Source organism: Callithrix jacchus, chromosome 21 (assembly GCF_049354715.1).
Source record: "Callithrix jacchus isolate 240 chromosome 21, calJac240_pri, whole genome shotgun sequence".
Taxonomy (NCBI): Eukaryota; Metazoa; Chordata; class Mammalia; order Primates; family Cebidae; genus Callithrix; species Callithrix jacchus.
The window spans coordinates 15,335,468-15,355,311 of record NC_133522.1 but is presented as its reverse complement, the minus strand read 5'-3'; the positions used below and the strand labels follow the sequence as shown (position 1 = coordinate 15,355,311).

The 19,844-nt window shown below is 34.8% G+C and overlaps 1 protein-coding gene across 9 annotated transcripts in view; it reads right to left on the bottom strand.

Annotated features, from left to right (window-relative positions):
• The window catches only part of ROBO1 (roundabout guidance receptor 1), a 1,154,664-nt gene that overhangs the window by 498,951 nt on the left and 635,869 nt on the right, over positions 1-19,844 (bottom strand). For 4 of the 9 annotated variants that reach the window (XM_002761303.7, XM_054248986.2, XM_054248983.2 and 1 more), the window contains one exon: positions 13,304-13,387. The exons of 1 other annotated variant lie outside the window; for it this stretch is intronic. In XM_002761303.7, coding sequence (XP_002761349.3) covers positions 13,304-13,387 — 84 coding nt within the window. Of the gene's footprint in view, positions 1-13,303; positions 13,697-19,844 lie in introns of those variants that run through there. 4 more of the 9 variants (XM_078358571.1, XM_078358575.1, XM_078358572.1 and 1 more) reach the window with 1 other exon arrangement.

Below are 19,844 nucleotides of genomic sequence, written 5' to 3'. Positions count from 1 at the left end.
ACAAGGCTTGATGGAGAACGAGTGCCTCCTGATGACAGAATCACTCTTCAAGGAATGGATAATAACAAACTTCGGTGAGTTAAAAGACCATGTTGTAGCCCAATGTAAAGAAACTAGGAACTTTAAAAAAAGGTTTGATGAACTCCTATTGAGAATAGACAACTTAGAGAGGAGTATGAGTGAATTAATGGAACTGAAGAATACAATACAGGAACTCCAAGAAGTATGCACAGGTTTAAACACTTGAATTGTTCAAGCAGAATAAGGGATATCAGAGGTCAAAGTCCAACTTAATGAAATAAAACGTGAAGAAAAGATTAGAGAAAAAAGGATAAAAAGGAATGAGCAAAGTCTCCAAGAAATGTGGGACTATGTGAAAAGACCAAATTTACGTTTGATAGGTGTACCTGAATGCGACGGAGAGAATGAATCCAAGCTGGAAAATACCCTTCAGGATATTATTCAGGAAAATTTTCCTAAACTAGCAAAGCAGGTCAACATTCAACCCCAGGTAATACAGAGAACACCACAAAGATATTCCTCAAGAAGAGCAACCCCAAGGCACATAATCGTTAGATTCACCAGGGTTGAAACGAAGGAGAAAATACTAAGGGCAGCCAGAGAGAAAGGTCAGATTACCCACAAAGGGAAGCCTATCAGACTTACAGCAGATCTCTCAGCAGAAACTCTACAAGCCAGAAGAGAGTGGGGGCCAATATTCAACATCCTCAAAGAACAGAACCTTCAGCCCAGAATTTCATATCCAGTCAAACTAAACTTCACAACTGAAGGAAAAATAAAATCTTTTATGAACAAGCAAGAACTCGGAGATTTTATTACCACCAGGCCTGCTTTACAAGAGCTTCTGAAAGAAGCATTACACACAGAAAGAAACAACCAGTATTAGCCTTTCTAAAAATACACCAAAAAGTAAAGAGCACCAACATAAAGAAGAATTTACACCAACGAATGGATAAAACAGTCAGTCAACATCAAATGGCAGTAACCCTAAGTTTAAATCGACTAAATCCCCCAATCAAAAGACACAGCCAAAACCCAACGGCATGTTACATCCAGACCTGTTTCACATGCAAGGATACACAAAGACTCAAAACAAAGGGATAGAGAAAGATTTACCAACCAAATGGAGAGCAAAAATAAATAATAAATAAATAAAAAGCAGGAGTTGCAATTCTTGTATCAGATAAAATAGATTTTAAAGCAACAAAGATATAGTGGTAAAAGGATCAATGCAACAACAAGAGCTAACGATCCTAACACCCAGATACGAGACTTAGATTCAATGAGACAGAAAATTAATAAGGATATCAAGGACTCAAACTCAGATCCGGAACAAGTAAACTTAATAAATATTTATAGAGCTCTCCACTTCAAATACACAAAATATACATTTTAGTCAATACCACACCACACCTACCCATAAGTTTAAATGAAACATTGATGGGCCATTATTAATACCAAATTTTTTTCAAAATAAAGCAATATTTCCATTTACTCTCCCTCTTTCTTTTCCTCTTTCTTCCTCCCCTTTACTTATTTTATTTTATTTTTTTTTCTTTCTTTCTCTCAAAAAAAAAAAAAGAAATCAACTTGTAAACCTCCAGGCAATGTCTCTCTCATTGTTTGATTCCCTTCCTTCCCTTCCCTCCCTCCCTCCCTCCCTCCCCGCTTCCTCCCTTCCTTCCTTCCTTTATCCCTTCCTTCCTTTCTACCGTCCTTCTTCTCTCCCTTCCTGCCTTCCTCCCCCCGCCTAAAAAAAAAAAAAAAAAAAGAAAATGAGACATTGGCAGTGACACAACAGTGCCATAATATATCACTTGTGGTCACCTTTAATGAAGAGCCAATTAATACAAACCTTTAGAAAGCTCAATGGTTTCTGCAATAGGCCATTATGACATTAGTAAAGAATACAAGGTCTGCTGGATGGGCCTCTTGCTTCTGATTGATCTGACTAATTTATAGAGACAATATACCCATGTTTTACCTTCTTGATTCAGGCATAATAAGAAACACAGAATTGCTTTTGTCTAATAGCCATAGGGCTATTGTAGCTGAATATCTGACTCAGCATTACTGAATTGGGGCTACCAGATTACAATATAGAATGACTTTATAGCTTAATCAGGCCTCTTGAGTGAAAGTTTAGAGCACTGATTGAAGGAAAGTGCAGGATTCTGAAAACTAGAAAGGAAATGGCTGAATGGGTTCAGACAAATCTGAATACCTGATTTCCCAAATTCCACTACTTTCCCTTGCCAGCAGGAAGAGCCCTTGCTTCTTGTTGTATGGAGCTGGACCTGCCTTACTTTGGGCACTGGAGGTAGTTATTGCATTAAAACTTACTCATTCACCTCGCATCCCGTTCCATTGCTGCTGATTACCTCTAGAGCAAAGATCAGATTCATTTCCCAACATGTCACAGCTGTAACTATTCAACCCAGGGAGAGAAGGCTTATTAGCCTTCTAATAACATATATCAACAGAAACCTGGACAATATCTATGTGATATTATTCTAATTGTGATAGGCCAGAAAAGAAGAAAATAATTTTAAAGTAGCTGAATTTATTAATATGGTTGCCTTTAATGGAGATACTGGATGCAAGGACTAGTTCAAGCAGCTGGAAATGGTTCTAGCCGTCTGATTGGTATTGACTAATCAAACTTAGATGCAAATGATATTTTAGTAAATAAGGTTTAGATATCAGAAACTATCTGGCAGAATGGAGAGAGAGGAATTCCTTTGGTTTTCAAGCACTTGACGTGTGGCTAGTCCAAAGCGAGATGTTTTCTAAGTATAACCTAGTGCAAAAAAATTTACGGCCCCTCAATAATACCTTTTATCTTGATTACATGTTGAAACAAAAATATCTTGGCTATACTGGGTGAAACAAAATGTAAGTTATAAAAATAATTTTACTCATTTACTATTACTTTGTTTTAAAATATGGCTACTAGAAAATTTAAAATTGCACTTGTGGCTTGCCTCTATGGTGTGAATTATACTTTCATGGGGCAGCATTGATGTACAGGAATGCACGTGTTTGAATCGATTTATCATATGTGACACACTTACTCATCTTCCAACTCTGCCTCCTGAAGGCTCCAGAAGGCATTTCCTTTAACAAAACATTTGGAACTACACTCGAGAGAAGTGCCCCTGCATTTTGAAAAACACTGTAGTGTTTGTTATTTGTTGGCTAAGGATAACTTAGAAAGTACCACCACTGAAATCAGTCCTCAATTTCACTAGGGATGATAGGTTCCTGACGTGGTCAAGTCCAAAATGGTAGCATTTAACTCAGAGACAAAGCAAACATAGTTTTCATAGTAGTTGATGAACTCTTAAGTATGTTTTGCTGTGGTTTAGAGATTATGACCTCCTAGAATTGAAATACCTGTGATTTACCAAGGTCCAGATAAGTTTTAAATAGAAAAAAAATGAGATGTAAAGAAAAAAAGAGACCTAACTTGAATCGTATATTGGAAAGTCATGGTTTATCCATGTAGAAGTTTGAAGGGGACTCTTAACTGAGGGAGAAGCCAGGTGGTTGTGGAAAGGACAACAAAATAGTATAAAATTTACATGCTTTGACTTTTCTCTCTGACTTCTTTGAAGAAACCCCATTTAAGAAAGAGAAATACAGGCCAGTTATTATTGCCGATACCTAGAGATCCAAAACGCTAATGTTCCATCAGTCAAAAGATAGAGTTTTATCCTTAGTACCTCTGCCTGTGTGCATCTTGGGACAATATGCCAGTTTTTGTTCCATAATTGAATCAGCAATTGGCAAAATAACACATTGTCTCCCAGGCCCATTGAGAGATTTCTTTTTATATAGAAAGGAGTTTTTAGAATTGTTACTCTATACTAAATTTTAAAAATCAAATGAAAGAACATATCCCTGTGAAAAAATGAATTTATCATTGTCAATTTAAAAGATGTGACATACACAGAATTATTTTCCAGTGATAAAGTGAAGGAAAGAACTGAAGCCTGCTGTAACAGTACAATGAGCAGCCAAAATATTCAGTATATCCAACTATGGCACCATGGCTGCCTTATTAGTTTAAAATTCTTTCCTTAAGGAAGTAGTGTATGTTTTGAACTAATGACAAATTTCTTGTTTCTTAGATTGTTGGTCTAGTAGTGATCAGTGCTATGTACGTATTTCAGTTGTTTGTGTATATCTGTGGGGGACGGTTCCAGGAGCCCCTGCAGATACCAAAATCCATATGTGCTCAAATCCCATATATAAAATGACTTAGTATTTGCATATAACCCACAAACCTCCTCCTGTATACTTTAATCTTCCTTCCTTTCCTTCCTTCCACCTACCCCTCCCTTCCCCTCCCCTCCCCTCCTCTTCCTTTCCCTTCCATCTTACTTCCTCATTCAGGCTGGAGAGCATTGGTGCAATCTTGGCTCATTCCAACCTCTGCCTCCTGGGTTCAAGTGCTTCTCCTGCCTCAGCCTCCTGAGTAGCTGGGATTAGAGGCATCCACCACCATGCCTGCCTAATTTTTATATTTTTAGTAGATGCAGCGTTTCACCATGTTGTCCAGGCTGGCCTTGAACTTCTGACCTTAAGTGATCCATCCACCCCGGCCTCCCAAATTGCTGGGATTATAGGTGTTAGCTACCATGCTGGGCCAATATAAATTACCTCCAGCTTACTTATAATAGCTATAACAATGTAAATGCAATGTAAATAGTTGTTACACCACACTATTGTGAAGTTTGTGTAATTGTTATTGTTGTATTACTATTTTAAATTGTTTTTAAAAGATATTTTCAAGTTTTCCCTCTTCTTAGAGCCATAGTAGGATTATACTTTTCTATGCTATGGAAATTAGGTATGTCCTTGAGACTTTAATAAAAGAACAGAAATTACTTCTCTGCAGAAGCCTGTAAAGCCAGTTCATGATTGTACTTGTTGCAGTCACAGAAGCCTGTGTCAAGATAGCACATCTGTTGGCCTCAGGAATTTGAGTGACTATGTTAAACAGAGTCCCTCTGACATGTGAAGACTTAAGTGGGGAATAAATTTCTGTTTTGTTGCCTGAGAACAATTAAGTTGTGTTGTCATGGAAATCTTATTTTTGCTTGTGACTAAGGCATAACCTACTGTAATACCCAACTATATCACTGTAATACCAACCTGTAGCTGACTCAATAGTTTCCTTCAAGCAATGTAAAGTAACAGTAAAATGTTTCACTTTTATTTAGACACATATGTACTTTTCACTTAGTCCTCCAAATATTAACTTTTCAAAATAAACTGAAGCTAGACTGATGTCTTTGATTGTGATTAGAAAATTACAGGAATAACTACAAGGAAAAAAGTTATCATTGTGCAATATTCTAAGAATTAGAGATTAGGAAGACTTAGCCAATTGTTTTTTGATTTTCAAGAAAAATTGGTGGACTGCCAAATATTTCCTTTCTGTGAATTGAAAAACTAAAACAAACATAAGGACAATGATTTAAATAGGGCCACAGCAATCATATAAAGAGCACAGAGATGAGACTGTCCCCACGCTGTGTGCTCACTGGAAGGTGAGGATCCTGCTGTGGGCATGGACTGCTTTGAAGACTTCTGAGACTGGTACGCATCTTACTAGGTCAGTAGAGTCATTTCCAAAGCCAGTCCTCTGAAGTCAACCTGAAGAATATTTCAGCTAAAAAGATTAGGCTGGTGCAAAAGTAATTGTGTTTATTTATTTATTGCCATTTCTAATGGCAAGACTACTTTTGTACCCAAGAAATGTTAATTTCTTTCATAAATTGCTGGATAAACAAAGATCCTTATTGAATTATCCAGATAATTAGCCAGTCACTACTGTAGCTGCTACAACCCAAGTTTTATTTGTTTCTTTAAACTTCCCTACAATTGCTTAATAAAACTTTAAATCTGAATTCTTCATGTATTCTACCATATGGATGTCGGCACACCTAATGAACACCTGTATATTTTATGTGTCTGAGTGTGTTTACTTACCTATCCCTAAAGTTTGTAGCTTTGGCTTATACTTTAAACACTGAAGCAACCATTCAACAAATAAAACGTTATCAAAAGTAATTAAGTAAAAATTTTCTATCAAAATTAAGATTTTTTTTGTTGTTGTTGTTTGTTTTCTTTTGTTATGAGATGCAGTCTTGCTCTTTCTCTAGGCTGGAGTGCAGTGGCATGATCTTGGCTCACTGCAACCTCCTTCTCCCAGATTCAAGCGATTCCCCTCCCTCAGCCTCCTGAGTAGCTGGACGACAGGCATGCACCACCACACCCAGATAATTTTTTGTATTTTAGTAGAGATGGAGTTTCCCCATGGCCAGGATGGTCTTGATCTCTTGACCTCATGATCTGCCCGTCTTGGCCTCCCAAAATGCTGGGATTACAGGAGTGAGACTCTGTGACCAGCCATTTTGTCTTTCTTTTTCTTTTCTTTTTTTTTTTTTAATACTTTAAGTTCTGGGGTACATGTGCAGAACATGCAGGTTTGTTACACAGGTATACACTTGCCATGGTGGCTTGCTGCATCCATCACTCCATCATCTACATTAGATATTTCTCCTAATGCTATCCCTCCCCTAATGTCCACTCTCTGCTATCCCTCCTCTAGTCCCCCACCCCGACAGGCCCCAGTGTGTGATGTTCCCCTCCCTGTGTCCATGTGTTCTCATTGTTCACCACCCACTTATGAGTGAGAATACGTGGTGTTTGGTTTTCTGTTCTGGTGTTAGTCTGCTGAGAATGATGGTTTCCAGCTTTATCCATGTCCCTGCAGAGGACATGAACTCATCCTTTTTATAGTATTCCATGGTGTATATGTGCCACATATTCTTCATCCAGTCTATCATTGATTTTCTTTAACTTCACATACTGCTTTTCCTTTCCCACCATAAAAACTCAAAATGTTCAGCTCCCAAGTTTTCAACACGAAAAATATTATCAAATTACTAATGATAAATATGTAATATATAATTGTTCACTTGGAAAGGTTTAAGTCTCCAAAATGCTAATGAGAAACTTTAGTGTTAGAAATAGCATTAATAAACATGAGGAAAACATACAATTAATCTTAAATTTTTAAGAAATAATTAAGATGAACTGCTTTAAACTGTTCCAGTTATTGTTAGAGCTTAACTTACTTTTTAATGCTCAATTTACTTGAAGCTTCCATGTTTTGTGTTCTGTAAACTTCAGGATGATAGAATTACATATGTCTACTACCTGTTGTCAATTATTATAAAAATAAAACCATTTTTCTTTTCTCAGTTGTAGAGAGAAGACTTTCGGAGTATGAGACATGAATTTAATCCATGATCCTAATTTCTGTCTCATTTGCTTGCTAAATATTTTCAGAGAACTGGCAAAATTTCTTAATAATTGAGGTCACCCAAAACAAACACAAATTTGACACCTTTATATTTATTTCCCTGAACTATGGAAAGACTAAACCAATTGATTAAATTGATGTGAGTTAATAATTTTATTTCCAATATAGATCTATACCAAGTGGAGATGGTTTATCTTCATTTTAAGAACTGTTTATTAATTTTCTGTTATGCATAAATTAGTAATTCACAAGGTTATAAAGAGAAGCTAATGATGGAGCCACCAGTTATGATAATCCACAGATGAGTGAGTGATTCATGCTTTTTGTTGCTGTTTTTTTTTTTTTTTTTCTTGTTGAGAAAGAGACTTATTCTGTTGCCCAGGCTGGAGTGCAGTAGCATGATCTCAGCTCACTGCAACCTCTACCTCCTGAGTTCAGGTGTTTCTCTTCCCTCAGCCTCCTCAATAGCTGGGACTACAGGTGCATGTCACCATGTCTGGCTAAGTTTTTGTATTTTTAGTAGAGATAGGGTTTTGCTATGTTGGCCAGGCTGGTCTTGAACTCTTGACCTCAAGTGATCCATCCACCTCGGCCTCCCAAAATGCTGGGATTACAGGTGTGAGCCACTGCACCTGGCCATGATTCATGGTTTTGATCTTAAAAAACAGTATATCTCATATAACCTTAAGTACTTAGCACAATGATAAAAGTAATGGTGGACAATAAATATAAAGGTTGCTTCCAAGAAAGTTGGAAAAAAAATAACCAAGATTTAGAAATTAGGAGAGAAAAGCAAGAGACTAATGATCAGTCCAAGAGGCCCACTGCCTAATAGCAATTCCGAAGGATAGCAGAGAAACTAGACGTCAAAAAATTATTATAAAAAATATCAAGAAAATTTTCCATAACTAAAATAGTTCCCCAGTTGGAGTGGGCCCATCTAGTGTCCAGTATGATGAAAAAAAAAAAACCAAAAAACAAAAAACAAACAACAGGCAAACATGGGCAAAACATCACAAAGCACGTCCTACAAAAACTTTTGATTTTGATGTTCTCCCTGCTTTCCTTGAATATGCTTTCTGGAGGACAGGATTCTTACAGTAAGTGAAGAAACCAGGAAAGAGAAACACAATAGATCTAAGGAAAAGGAGATCCAACAGAAAAGAGTGATGTGAGAAAGTCTTAGGTCTAAAGAGAAACCAGTCCGTTTCGAGCAAAAATATGAAGGGTTTAATTAGAGAGGTGTCAGAGAAAATCACTGATTGTTGGAATATTAGACATAATCGAGCATCTAAAAGGTTACAATATGCAACTATTAACTCGAGAAAAGAATCAATTGTGTACAAACAAGAAAATGTACTTACAGTATTATACTTGGCTCTGCAGTAGACTCATCGAAAGATAGTTTGCTTAATTAAACGAATGTAAACTCTATTAATTTAACAAATAAGGTGACAGTAAGATAATGGGAAAAATGACTATATAATGTTTAATATTTCTGACAAACCTGACATGGTTAATCTGTTCCATTTCTAACTACATGCCCAAATGTAGCTTATAGACACAACTCATTTAAATTCAAGACCATGTGAAATTAGAAATATGTGATTAATTTTGGACTATTTATCATTTAGAATACTGAAGCAGATATCAGGCCCTGTTGCTCTTAATAATACCACTCTCTTAGAGGGTGGCTGTAAGGATTAAATTAGTTGTTGCAGGTAAAGTGCTCAGAAAACTGCCTTGAATTCATGTAGTAATAATAAACACTGGTTTAGTATCAGTACATATATGTTAAAAATTCACATACAAAAATGGTAGTTTGAATGGTGAAAGTATGCAATTGAGAATGTAGGGAGACACAAGAATCAGTGTCATCAACTGATAGTTACTTGTTGAAATTCCTAAGCATGAGACCATTCATGGTTCTGGGATTGCATCATGTTCATATGGGCAACCACTGTAATTTGTCAAGGTTTTTCTTTCTTTCTCTCTTTCTCTTTTTTAAATAAGAGAATATAGTTTGTTTTCTTCTAAACAATTATAACCAAACTTTACTTAGAGATAGTGTTGAGTGGTAAAAGACCCGAATATCTCCATTTGAAATTACTCTACAATTTCTGACATTTCATGGCTAGATTTTACTTACATTGACAGTGACATGACTCTGATAATTTTTTAGTTTTAAGATTTTAAATTTGCATTATTTTGCTTTTCTTCCAATATTCTACTGTAAATATAGGCACCATCTATTTCTTAAAATAGACCTGTGGAGATGGAAGACATTATCTTATTTCAGTGTGTAAAAATAGGGACAAAGGGCATATTTTAGACATTTCAAGTCAAATTTAAGGACATTTTGTTACTCAGAAAAAGGAATACTGTTAAATTCCTTTCCTAATTACTGCTTTGTAAAAAGATAAAGAATGTTACTAGAATTTCATTAGCATCCATTTATTCCTTGAATTTTTATATTTCAATAAATTTTTCATTAAATTTTGTGTTCTTGACAAAAGTATTTGCCAGAAATCTATACATAAATTATACATATATTTTAGAAATTGAAATATTCTTAGACTTATTACTTAATTTTTTGTATATTTGGAAAACATCATATACACTTCCAGCAGTCAATAAACACTGCTCTTTTCAGAAGCCTCTTTAAAAAATTTATTGATTATTACATATTCAGTCTCTTTGCGATGTGTGTCTGACCCCATAAAGTGCTGATCTGAAACCTCTTCTTACTTATTCTTACAACAAAGGCTCTATGCCATGAACTGTTAAATAACCCCCAATATTTATGACATGCTTGGTTAAACAAGAAATGGGCTACTTCACTGTGAATAATGCACAAGTGCACTTAATAACATACCACAGTGCTACCTTAGAAATTGTTTTGTATTCACTGATTTGTAAGAGTGAAACTGAAATATTTCAAAACCTTACATGGCTTTCCAGTGTTGTTTCTGGAGATGGTAAGGAGAAAAGGAAGCAATATGTTTCTTCTCTGATATTCTGCATATCCATTTTAAAAATCTGATTCCAACTAAATCGCTTACACAATTTAGATTAGAATGGTATATAAGCAGCAACTACTATCATAAAAGATAATCATTTGCTCACTAGATCATTAATAAATATATAAATGATAAGTTATGTATATGATGTGGTCCATGCATTCTAGCTAAGTGGGTCAGTTTGATAGTGATAGTCCCAAATGGCTTAAGTATCAGAGCAGATGTTATAGTAACAAATTAGCTTGCAGTGGAAATTATACACTCCTTAGGTTTTTTCTTTTAAAGGATGATTGGGGGATGTAAATGTGAATTTTAGTGAAATAATGATCCTTTTTTGATATTATTTCATGTTCCCCCAAAAATCTTTTTCAGGATTATACAGCTTTATTTTCTTCTTTTGTATACTAAGTGTTAGGGTGAGAGAGAAAAGTCTCACATATTACCTCAATGAAGTGAAGCAACATGTAGTAAAAAAATAAACTTCTGACATATAAAATCTGCAGTCATTTTGAGATATTGTATAAAAAATATTAATGCCACAAACAATACCTGATAAACTTGCTTGTTAACAGCATGGTAACGTTTTGTAAGTCACTCATATCAATTACTTACTTGACAATTGCATTGTACATTCTCTAAGTTGTTTAATATGTATATTTTATTTCTTAAAAGTTCTTGCTCTGTGTCCAGCATTATTCACCTCCAGATATACTAACTCAAGACAATTGTCATTAAATATATAAAAATGTTCCTGGACAGATAGGTGTATCCCATTTTACTCTTAACTCAATTTTCTCTAATATAAAGATTCCATCTACTCAATTATCTGTGATTAGGATACAGGGAATTCATACATTCACACATTCACAGACAGGCATGTGCATACAAAAGAAAAGGATATCTGTAGGTACTTTCAAATAATACTTTTAACTATTACTCCTCAACGATATGGCCAATTGGTATCTTTGTTTACAGTTGTAATGAGGCAGCCAAAATCATTTTTTCTACTTTATTTTTCTCATCATTTGCAATGGAATTCTTAATAAGTATATATATGGTTAATATGCAAACAAAGGAGACACATAACATTTTTAATTTGTATGGCAGAAGAAACATTTCTGAGTAATCAAGAGTTTTCCAAAACAAAATATACAGAATAGACTTCCTTTAGCACTAGATTGCTAAAGACAGTTATAGTCTCAGGAACAAGATTATTCAGAAGATTGTCTTCCAGTCACTTTGGATTAAATTGTAATACTTTAAGTTAGTTCCTTTATAGACTATAATTTTTTAAGTTTATTACCTCATGTTAATTTATCTAATGATACGTTTAGTGGAGAAATTTGACACCTGATTAGCCTGAAAGGAAAAATAAAAATGAAAAAAAAAAAATATTTAAACTGAAATGCATTACTATTTAAATTCTCTTAATTTGACATTCCAACATGAGTTATACATTGCTTATACATAATTTTTGAGAAATCCTTAAAAGATAAAGAGCAAATCCTATTATTGTACCAAAACAATACAGTTGTTCAGATTGTGTGAGTACAGGGGAATAGAACTAAGAAGCATTGGCAAATGAGGATGCCCCTGAGAAAGAATGCTACCTTGGATTCCTGCTTTCACAAATATGAACTTCTTTGGTATTGATGGTACTAAGGAACGACATTTACAACTTTTTTTTCTAGGTAAGTTTCTGGGAAAGAATCACACAAACTCCCTCACCATCTCACCGCAGTGGACTTTTATTTTGTTGGTCTTTGAATCCTCATTCTTATGTTGGAAGATAGGAAAAATGAAAATGAGTTATTTACAGGAATGAAAAAATATAAAAAAATAGAGTTGTTTATAAAGGTCATATTAACTATACTACTTATTCCAAGTGTTTAAAAACTGAAATTACATAGGCCAGAGAAAACATTGGAGAGTGATATTTATGAGGACTGTGAGGATGCTTCAAAAGTAAAATATTAGTTTATTATTTTATCTAAAGTGAAATGTGCCTATTGAATTACTTTTTTATTTTAACAGTTATCTGTATGATTGTTATGATACAGAAGAGGACTCTCAACTCTAACCCCAACTACCCCACCTAATACACACCCAACCTACAGCTCACAACTTAGCAAAGTCTATGGAGAACTGCATTAACAAGGACCAATGAGGAGAACTTTGCAAATCGCTGATATTACAGGACATTATCTGATTCAATGGGTTATAAGTGATATATTTTATTCTTTCTCCTTATGTAACGTTTTAGTCAAATTTTCTGAGTCGGAGGTATAAATGATGCAATTATATTTAGAACTAAAAAAATCTCTGTGAAACACATATTTCCAGGCTGATCATTCTTAAACATTTATATCTCAATTATTTCTAACCCATTCAATTAGTTAATTTGTTACTATTATGCTGGGTAACAATAAGTCATGCAAACAATCCTAAGATGTAAGTTGGTGCTTATGAATTACATGACTCTTGCTAAGAGTTTTGCTTTCTGTTGTTTTTAAGACTGTAAGAGTAAAAAAAAAATGTACAGATAATTTTGAATCCAAATTGCAGGTAGTGTTTTTCTTTTTTTGCCTTTATGTTAGTAATGTAGTCAAATATTAAATTTCTAAGGAAATATCATTCTCAAAATAGCAGTATCAAAGTTTCAGATTGATAAGCATCCTTTTGTATTTAACATAGTAAAATAATAAGAATGATTACAGTGTTCATATACATTTCTGTTCGCAAAAGTGTTTATTTTAGCAATATGACCTCCCAGCTACAGAATGAGCTTTTGAAAAATGAGAAGTTGTCGTGGTGGTTAGCTGGAAGCAGGGATGATTAGATTAATTTAATACAGGTGGTTGATGATTGATGGAGATGGAGGTATTTTAGGAGGAAGTTAGTATTTGGGAAAGAGACACTCTACCTGTATAGCCCAGCGAATTGTCATCGTTATCAGAGGTGGGGATCGGCGTCCCGTGGTCGTTCCCCCTCTCTAGATCTTCAGGGTCTGTCGGAAACAACACCAGAGCTGCTGATGGGGTCACAGTAGTAACAGTAGTTGCCATTTTGATCACAGCATGTCCAGACACAAGTAAATCCACATGTGACAGAAAAACACACAAGGACAACACACAGCACACTTCATCCTCGCCCCTCCTGCGACACACTAAGCCCTGCGAAGGTCTCAGCGTCATGGTTTACAGTTTTTACTTTTTCTCCTTAATTTCCCTAATTCTCTGCTCTGCCTGCACCTTTGCTGCACTTCAAAGCTGGCGAAGGACTCCGACTGCCCTCTGTGAGGCCGCCAGCACGGACTGAGGGAGCATATGGAGGAGGGAGAGGGCAGGGTGGCTGAATGCTAGCATTGCTAATTTTCTACCTTATTGTTAATCAAAGCTATTGACTGTGATCACTCCCCATCATCGCTTCATCTCCTGGCAATTACAGACTCCAGGGACTGTACCTCATCTGAGGCAGGGAGGATGTGGGGAAAAATAGGTCTTGTCAAATAAGAGGGAGGATGATAAAAATGTCATACTTGTTCTGAGAAGCATGGAAGAAAGGGGTGCAACGTCAGGACTTTTAGAAGGCGACAATCTTTTGTCTTAAAGGACTAATATAAATTTACTGCAATGAATGCATGACTAAAACAACATCTAACTTTGGATATTTAGGTTTGGATATTTTAAAACATTTTAAATTGTTTGAGATTCTATGTCACAATCATCTGTATCAGTATTTTCATTCATCTATGCCCATTTTTCTTAAATAAAAAATGCATTTCTTTTGTTTTACTTAAATTGCACATTAATTTTCCTATGTAGAATTTCAAAGTGGAGGCTACCCACAATACTCCAGTTTCTGTAGCCAGACTCGGAGTAGCAGAGTAGCAGTATATGTGTGTATAGACGCTCAAGACACTACTAAATTTCCCTGGTGCACAATCACTCTACCTGTTATATCTATGTAAGATAACTGTGAGCAGTGTTTATAGCTCTGCTACTGATAAGCAGACACAGACACAATAAAAACCAAGAGTGTACCTCCTAAATTGAATAATGTAGAGCCATAGGTCATTCAAGTTCTGATGTTCTGCAGGCTTAAAAAAAATCACCTTTAACAATATCCACAGAGGAGGGATTTCTTGGTCTGAGCAGTGAAGAAGCGCAGATGTTTATTCGGGGAACAGTGTGTCACTTATGAATGAGCCAGTGAGTACATGCAGGTAATGCTCCTCTGGAAACATCACAGAGGTCATTCATTTTGTGTCTCCACTAGCTAGGTCGACACATTTTGTCTTAGACACAGCTATTCAGGGATGATTTAGAAATTTTTACAAAGGAATAAAAGGGCTACCATGAGTCCACTTGGCTTTTGTATGCAGCATATTTATTCACTCTAATCTCCCTGCCTTCCCTCCGCCCTCCCACAAGTGTCACATAATTATAATAACCTGATGTAGCTAAAATGAAAAGTTCAGATCTGTGCAGACAAAAGAGAAAAGACACTCATTCTTGCTTTATTCATCCTTGCCTGTCTAGTGATGGCTGTTGTCATTTTACCCTTAAAGTAGATGTTGCAAGTGATAAGGCAGAAAATGTGTCCACTTTACCTTTTCAGCCTGTGAACTTACAGCATGCACAAGTTGTTTAGGTCAAACTTTTAAGTCACATCAATGAGAAAGACCGGGGAGCAGGCATTTGTGTAGGTTTTGAGGCAGTGTTCAGAATGTTCTGTCACCAATTAACTCATCTTGCTCATGCAGACTAACCAAATATAAGAGGTTGTTGTAGGAAGATCATCAGAAATTGCTTGGTCAAAAGCATGAAACAGCTTTTGTGAGAACCATGTTGCTTACCTATAATCTTGTTTTAAATGACAGAATGTGTTTTGAATCACTTTAATTGTATGAGTTATTTTTTTCAGTGGCACAATGCAGACTTTAAGGGAAGTCCTACTTTTAATTTACAATCTGTTACTTAATGTGAAACCACACATTTCTAATCACTCTGTTAAAAATATAATACAGATTCATCCAAATCCACAATATAAATTAAATCAGCGTGTCTACACAATATTGCAAGACTTTTGGGATGAGGTTTGTGTACCTCTGTTATTGAATTCTTCCTGAGAATGGGGATATTATTATGAAAGCAACAGAGATGAGGAAAAAAAAGTTTACTGTCATTTGAAATGAAATACCTAAATCATATAAATTAGATTTTCACCTGCGTGTAATCTGTCTTAAGTCGTTTATAAATTTGCTTCTCCGTTCCTACTCATCACCTTTCTGGCCCCCTCTTAGGCTCAGGAAAGAATAGATTTTGCATTAATCAATGAATCTTACCATATCTCTAAAGTCCATTCAATCTACCTTGTTCTGCCTTTAATTAATGATATGCCAGACCCAAAGGAAACAAAAGGTGCTATTTTTAGCTGCTTCACTAATTTTTTTCTTTCTTCTCCTTCCTGTCAAAAGATAACAATAACATGAAATAGCCACTTGACTCACTGCAAGAGAGATGGAGGACTAATTTATGCCCAGTTCAAAAGATATTTACTTAAATTTTTGGTTAAGTAGTATTGATTATGCGAGCTATGGACTAGAAGAGAGCGAGCAAGAGATTATTATTGTGTTTAGCACATCTATAGGAGGTCTTCTTATATTCCAACTCTGAATTTAGGGCTACCCAGGCCTGAATTGAAGTAGGTTCAGTTGCAATTGGTAAAAGCTGCCATCCCACCTAGAAACACACTGGCAGCAGAGTTGCTGGGTTTTATGTGTCTGTCACCCCCACTATAATCTAAATTCCTGAGAGTCAGGTATTCTGCCTGCTTCTCATTTATATACCTACCCACCTTATATTGAACCAAAGATAATAAATAATTTAATAAAGAGATGGTAACTAAGAATACAAACCTTACTTAAGTGATAGACGCTCAATCTGAAACAATTGGACAGGACGTAAATTGTATTTTCTGCATCAGTATCATACTCAGAGTGGGGATAAAAAGCTTGCTCTAAATAAACTCAAATGCTATTGTACATCCTATCTCCTCAAATCCACACAAACAAGGCATCTTTCAATACAAAAAGGAAGTCTTGAATCATAACATCATAGTCATTCAGGGTTGGAAATGGGTCAGATGGACCCTTCTCACAATCTTCGATGAAATATATGCACTCCTGTGAATTTAGTAGCCAACGGGCCTTCACTGCTTTTCAGGGTGATCAATTCCAATTTTATAATTAAGTATTGTTTTTTCTTAAATTTGTTTTTAAAAATCTGTTTTCTAGATTTTCTATCCATTGACTCCAAGTCTGGAGGAATGTACAGAACTAATGCCTCATCCATGAGAGCTTGTTTTCCTCCCCATACCCCTTAAATATTTGTGTTTCACATGGCTCCAGATTTCATCCTGCTCTTTTCAACATGCTGTCTGTAGATATATCTTCATCCAGACTCAAGACTGATTATTTTTTGTAACTTACGCAACTTCTACATTTCTCAATTGGATGTTTTACTGACAACCAAATTTTATTTCCATTGGTGATTCAATTTCATGTAAATTCCTAGAAACTTCACACATTTTCTCACTGAACACTAAACTCACCCACTTGTCTTCAACCTGCTGCTTTCCTATAGACCCCACCTATGTTACATATTTTATACAAATACTAAAATATTTTTAGAATTTTACAATTCACTAAAAAGTTAGCCTCTGGGGTTAAAACTGAAGTCTGACTTATAGGCTTATTGATTATAAATATTTTGCTACATGGCTTCATATATTTTTGTGTAGGGATTGTATAGCATATTTAAACTTACAATATATAAGATTACATGTATGTATATATGCTTATATACATGTGTATACATACACACATGAATACATGTATATACATACACACAAACAATATATGAGTGGAGCATCTTTTGCATATATAATTACAGCAACAAGTATAAAAGGGAATAAACACTCATATCTTTCTTTACAGTAGAAATTATGTCTTCAAGGAAACTTTGTTTTTAAATATAACAATTCATTAAATGTTTGGGTTTTTAAACATTAATTATATTTTAATTGACAAATTTAAGTTAGGTACAACATGATGTTTTGAAATATGTATGTATACATTGTAGAATGGCTTAACACAGCTAATTAACATATGCATTACCTCACATACCCATCATTTCTTGCAGTGAGAACACTTAAAATTGAGTGTTTTAGAGATGGTCAAGGCTACAGCACATTGTTATTAACTACAGTCATGTGCACAATGATCTTTTGAACTGATTCCTCCTAACTGAAATTTTATGTCCTTTGACCAGCATATCCCCAAGTCCCTACATCTATTGAGTGAAAAATGGTTGGAAAGCAGCCTATTTTACAGTGCCAAAGGATCACCCCAGAGGCTATTTGCTAACTTGGAAGTAGAAAATACACTTTTATAACGGATAGATCAGATATTCATTACTGTAAGTCAGTAATCAAACTTAGTGTCACCAAAAGCAGGTAACTATGAATGAGAAGACCATTCTATAATACAGTATACAATATCAGCTATGAAGCTTTTCTGAAAACAAATGTTGATTGTTCAATGAAGACTTAAGATTCAGCTTAAAGTTTCCAGCAAAAAATAACGTCCTTAGTTTTTAGGATACACAGGTGGGAATAATTAAGGCATGAGGTATCATATCTCTAACTTACATTCAAATGGATGAATAAAAACTGTCTTGAGAGAAACAGCTACAGCAAATATGGCGTAACATTACCAATCACTTAATCTTTTTTGAAAAACATTTAAAAAGTTTAAACGATGGTGGATGAAAATTGAATGATATAAAGCCTTCTCTCTAATGTGCAGAAGACAGTCATGCAATGACATTTCTCTTTCTCCAGTAATGTTAAAATAGGTAATATTAGATTTGTAGTGCAAAGACTCATATTTACGCTCGAATCAATTCATAGTTCTTTAAATCCTTCATTATGCCATGGTAGCCAGTGTTGTATTGTGGAATGGAGAGGTCTAAGAGAAAAGCCTGTTGGTTTAAATTCAGAATTTTATTTGTTTATTTTTAATATTTAAATTGGGTTTCCAATCACAGCTCAAAACATTAGGGTTTTCAACCTTTTCTTTCCTTCTGTCATATTCAGTTATGTATAATAAAAACAAAAAATATGAAAGTTTCTTCCTTTTGCCCTCCTTACTATAAAGTGTCAAGCTACTTTCATTATAGATTTGCATGATCATGGTGCAGAGCTTTGGCCTTAATTGACATTTTAAAGATAACCATTAATAAAAGATTAGGGAAAAGCAAATGAATATAAACTACTATCAATATGAGAATTGTGTTCTACAAATTGGATCAATTCCCATTGATTCTTTCCTACTAATCAAGAGGAATGCAGGAAAGGGGTAGTTTAAATGGAGTACTGAGAACATTTAATTAGAAACCTAGGCAATGAATTATAAAATCAGATACCAAAAAACCCTATATTTGTGAAGCTTTAAATTGACATTAAAATTCTACAAGATCAAATTAAAGTTAAAGTCAAACTTCTGTTTAATCATATGGCTGAAACAATTGTTGAATGTATTTTATTATCTGTCTCATACTTTCAAACTGGGACTATGGGAAAGAATATAAGTTATGTTATAGAGACTGAGAGGAAAAAATCAGTAGGTGATTTTGGGTGGTACCTACTTAAAAATATTTAGTGAGTGATGCAAATAAAGAATTATATTTGCAAGAGCTGAAGAAATCTATGTACTATAGAACGTTAAATAGAATACATGTGAAGTTTAAAAAATGTACCACTAAGTATTGAATCAGCTATTTTTTAAAGCAGCAAGATGAGAACAGAAAACAATGTGTTAGTTATTTCTTTATGTTTCTTTCAAAGATGGGAGAACCATAATTACAATGATCCAAATGGACAATACTTGTTAGAAACTGTGTTTTGAAAAAATAAACAAACACGTTAACCTTGATGTAAAATCTGTTTTCAAATAAAATGTTTAGGGACTGAATGGTTTTTTCAAAATTTGACAACTTCGTCTTCCAATAGTTTTGAGAAAAGAAAAAAATCAGAGTAGTTTATTATTTGGATAAGCTGAAATAAACTTAATGGAGAGTAGTTAATTGTAACCTGTGGCCTGAGATGCCGGAACTGCAGTAAATAAAAGAACAAATTTCATACAATGATCTCAAAATATATGTTGCTGCTTTTTTCTCATTATCTGGTTTAGGTGTTTAGAGAACTGAATGAATCCAATGTGAAGACAAGGAAGTAAAATCTGCACTGATCATAATCACAAATAACGTTTATATAATTCTGTAGTTTAGCATATCATTTTATCTGCATGTATGTGTTCTTATGTACTGAAGTTCCATCGTCATCCGAGCCAGCATCATCGTCATCATCATCATTATGATTCTCATCAATGTTTCCATTTC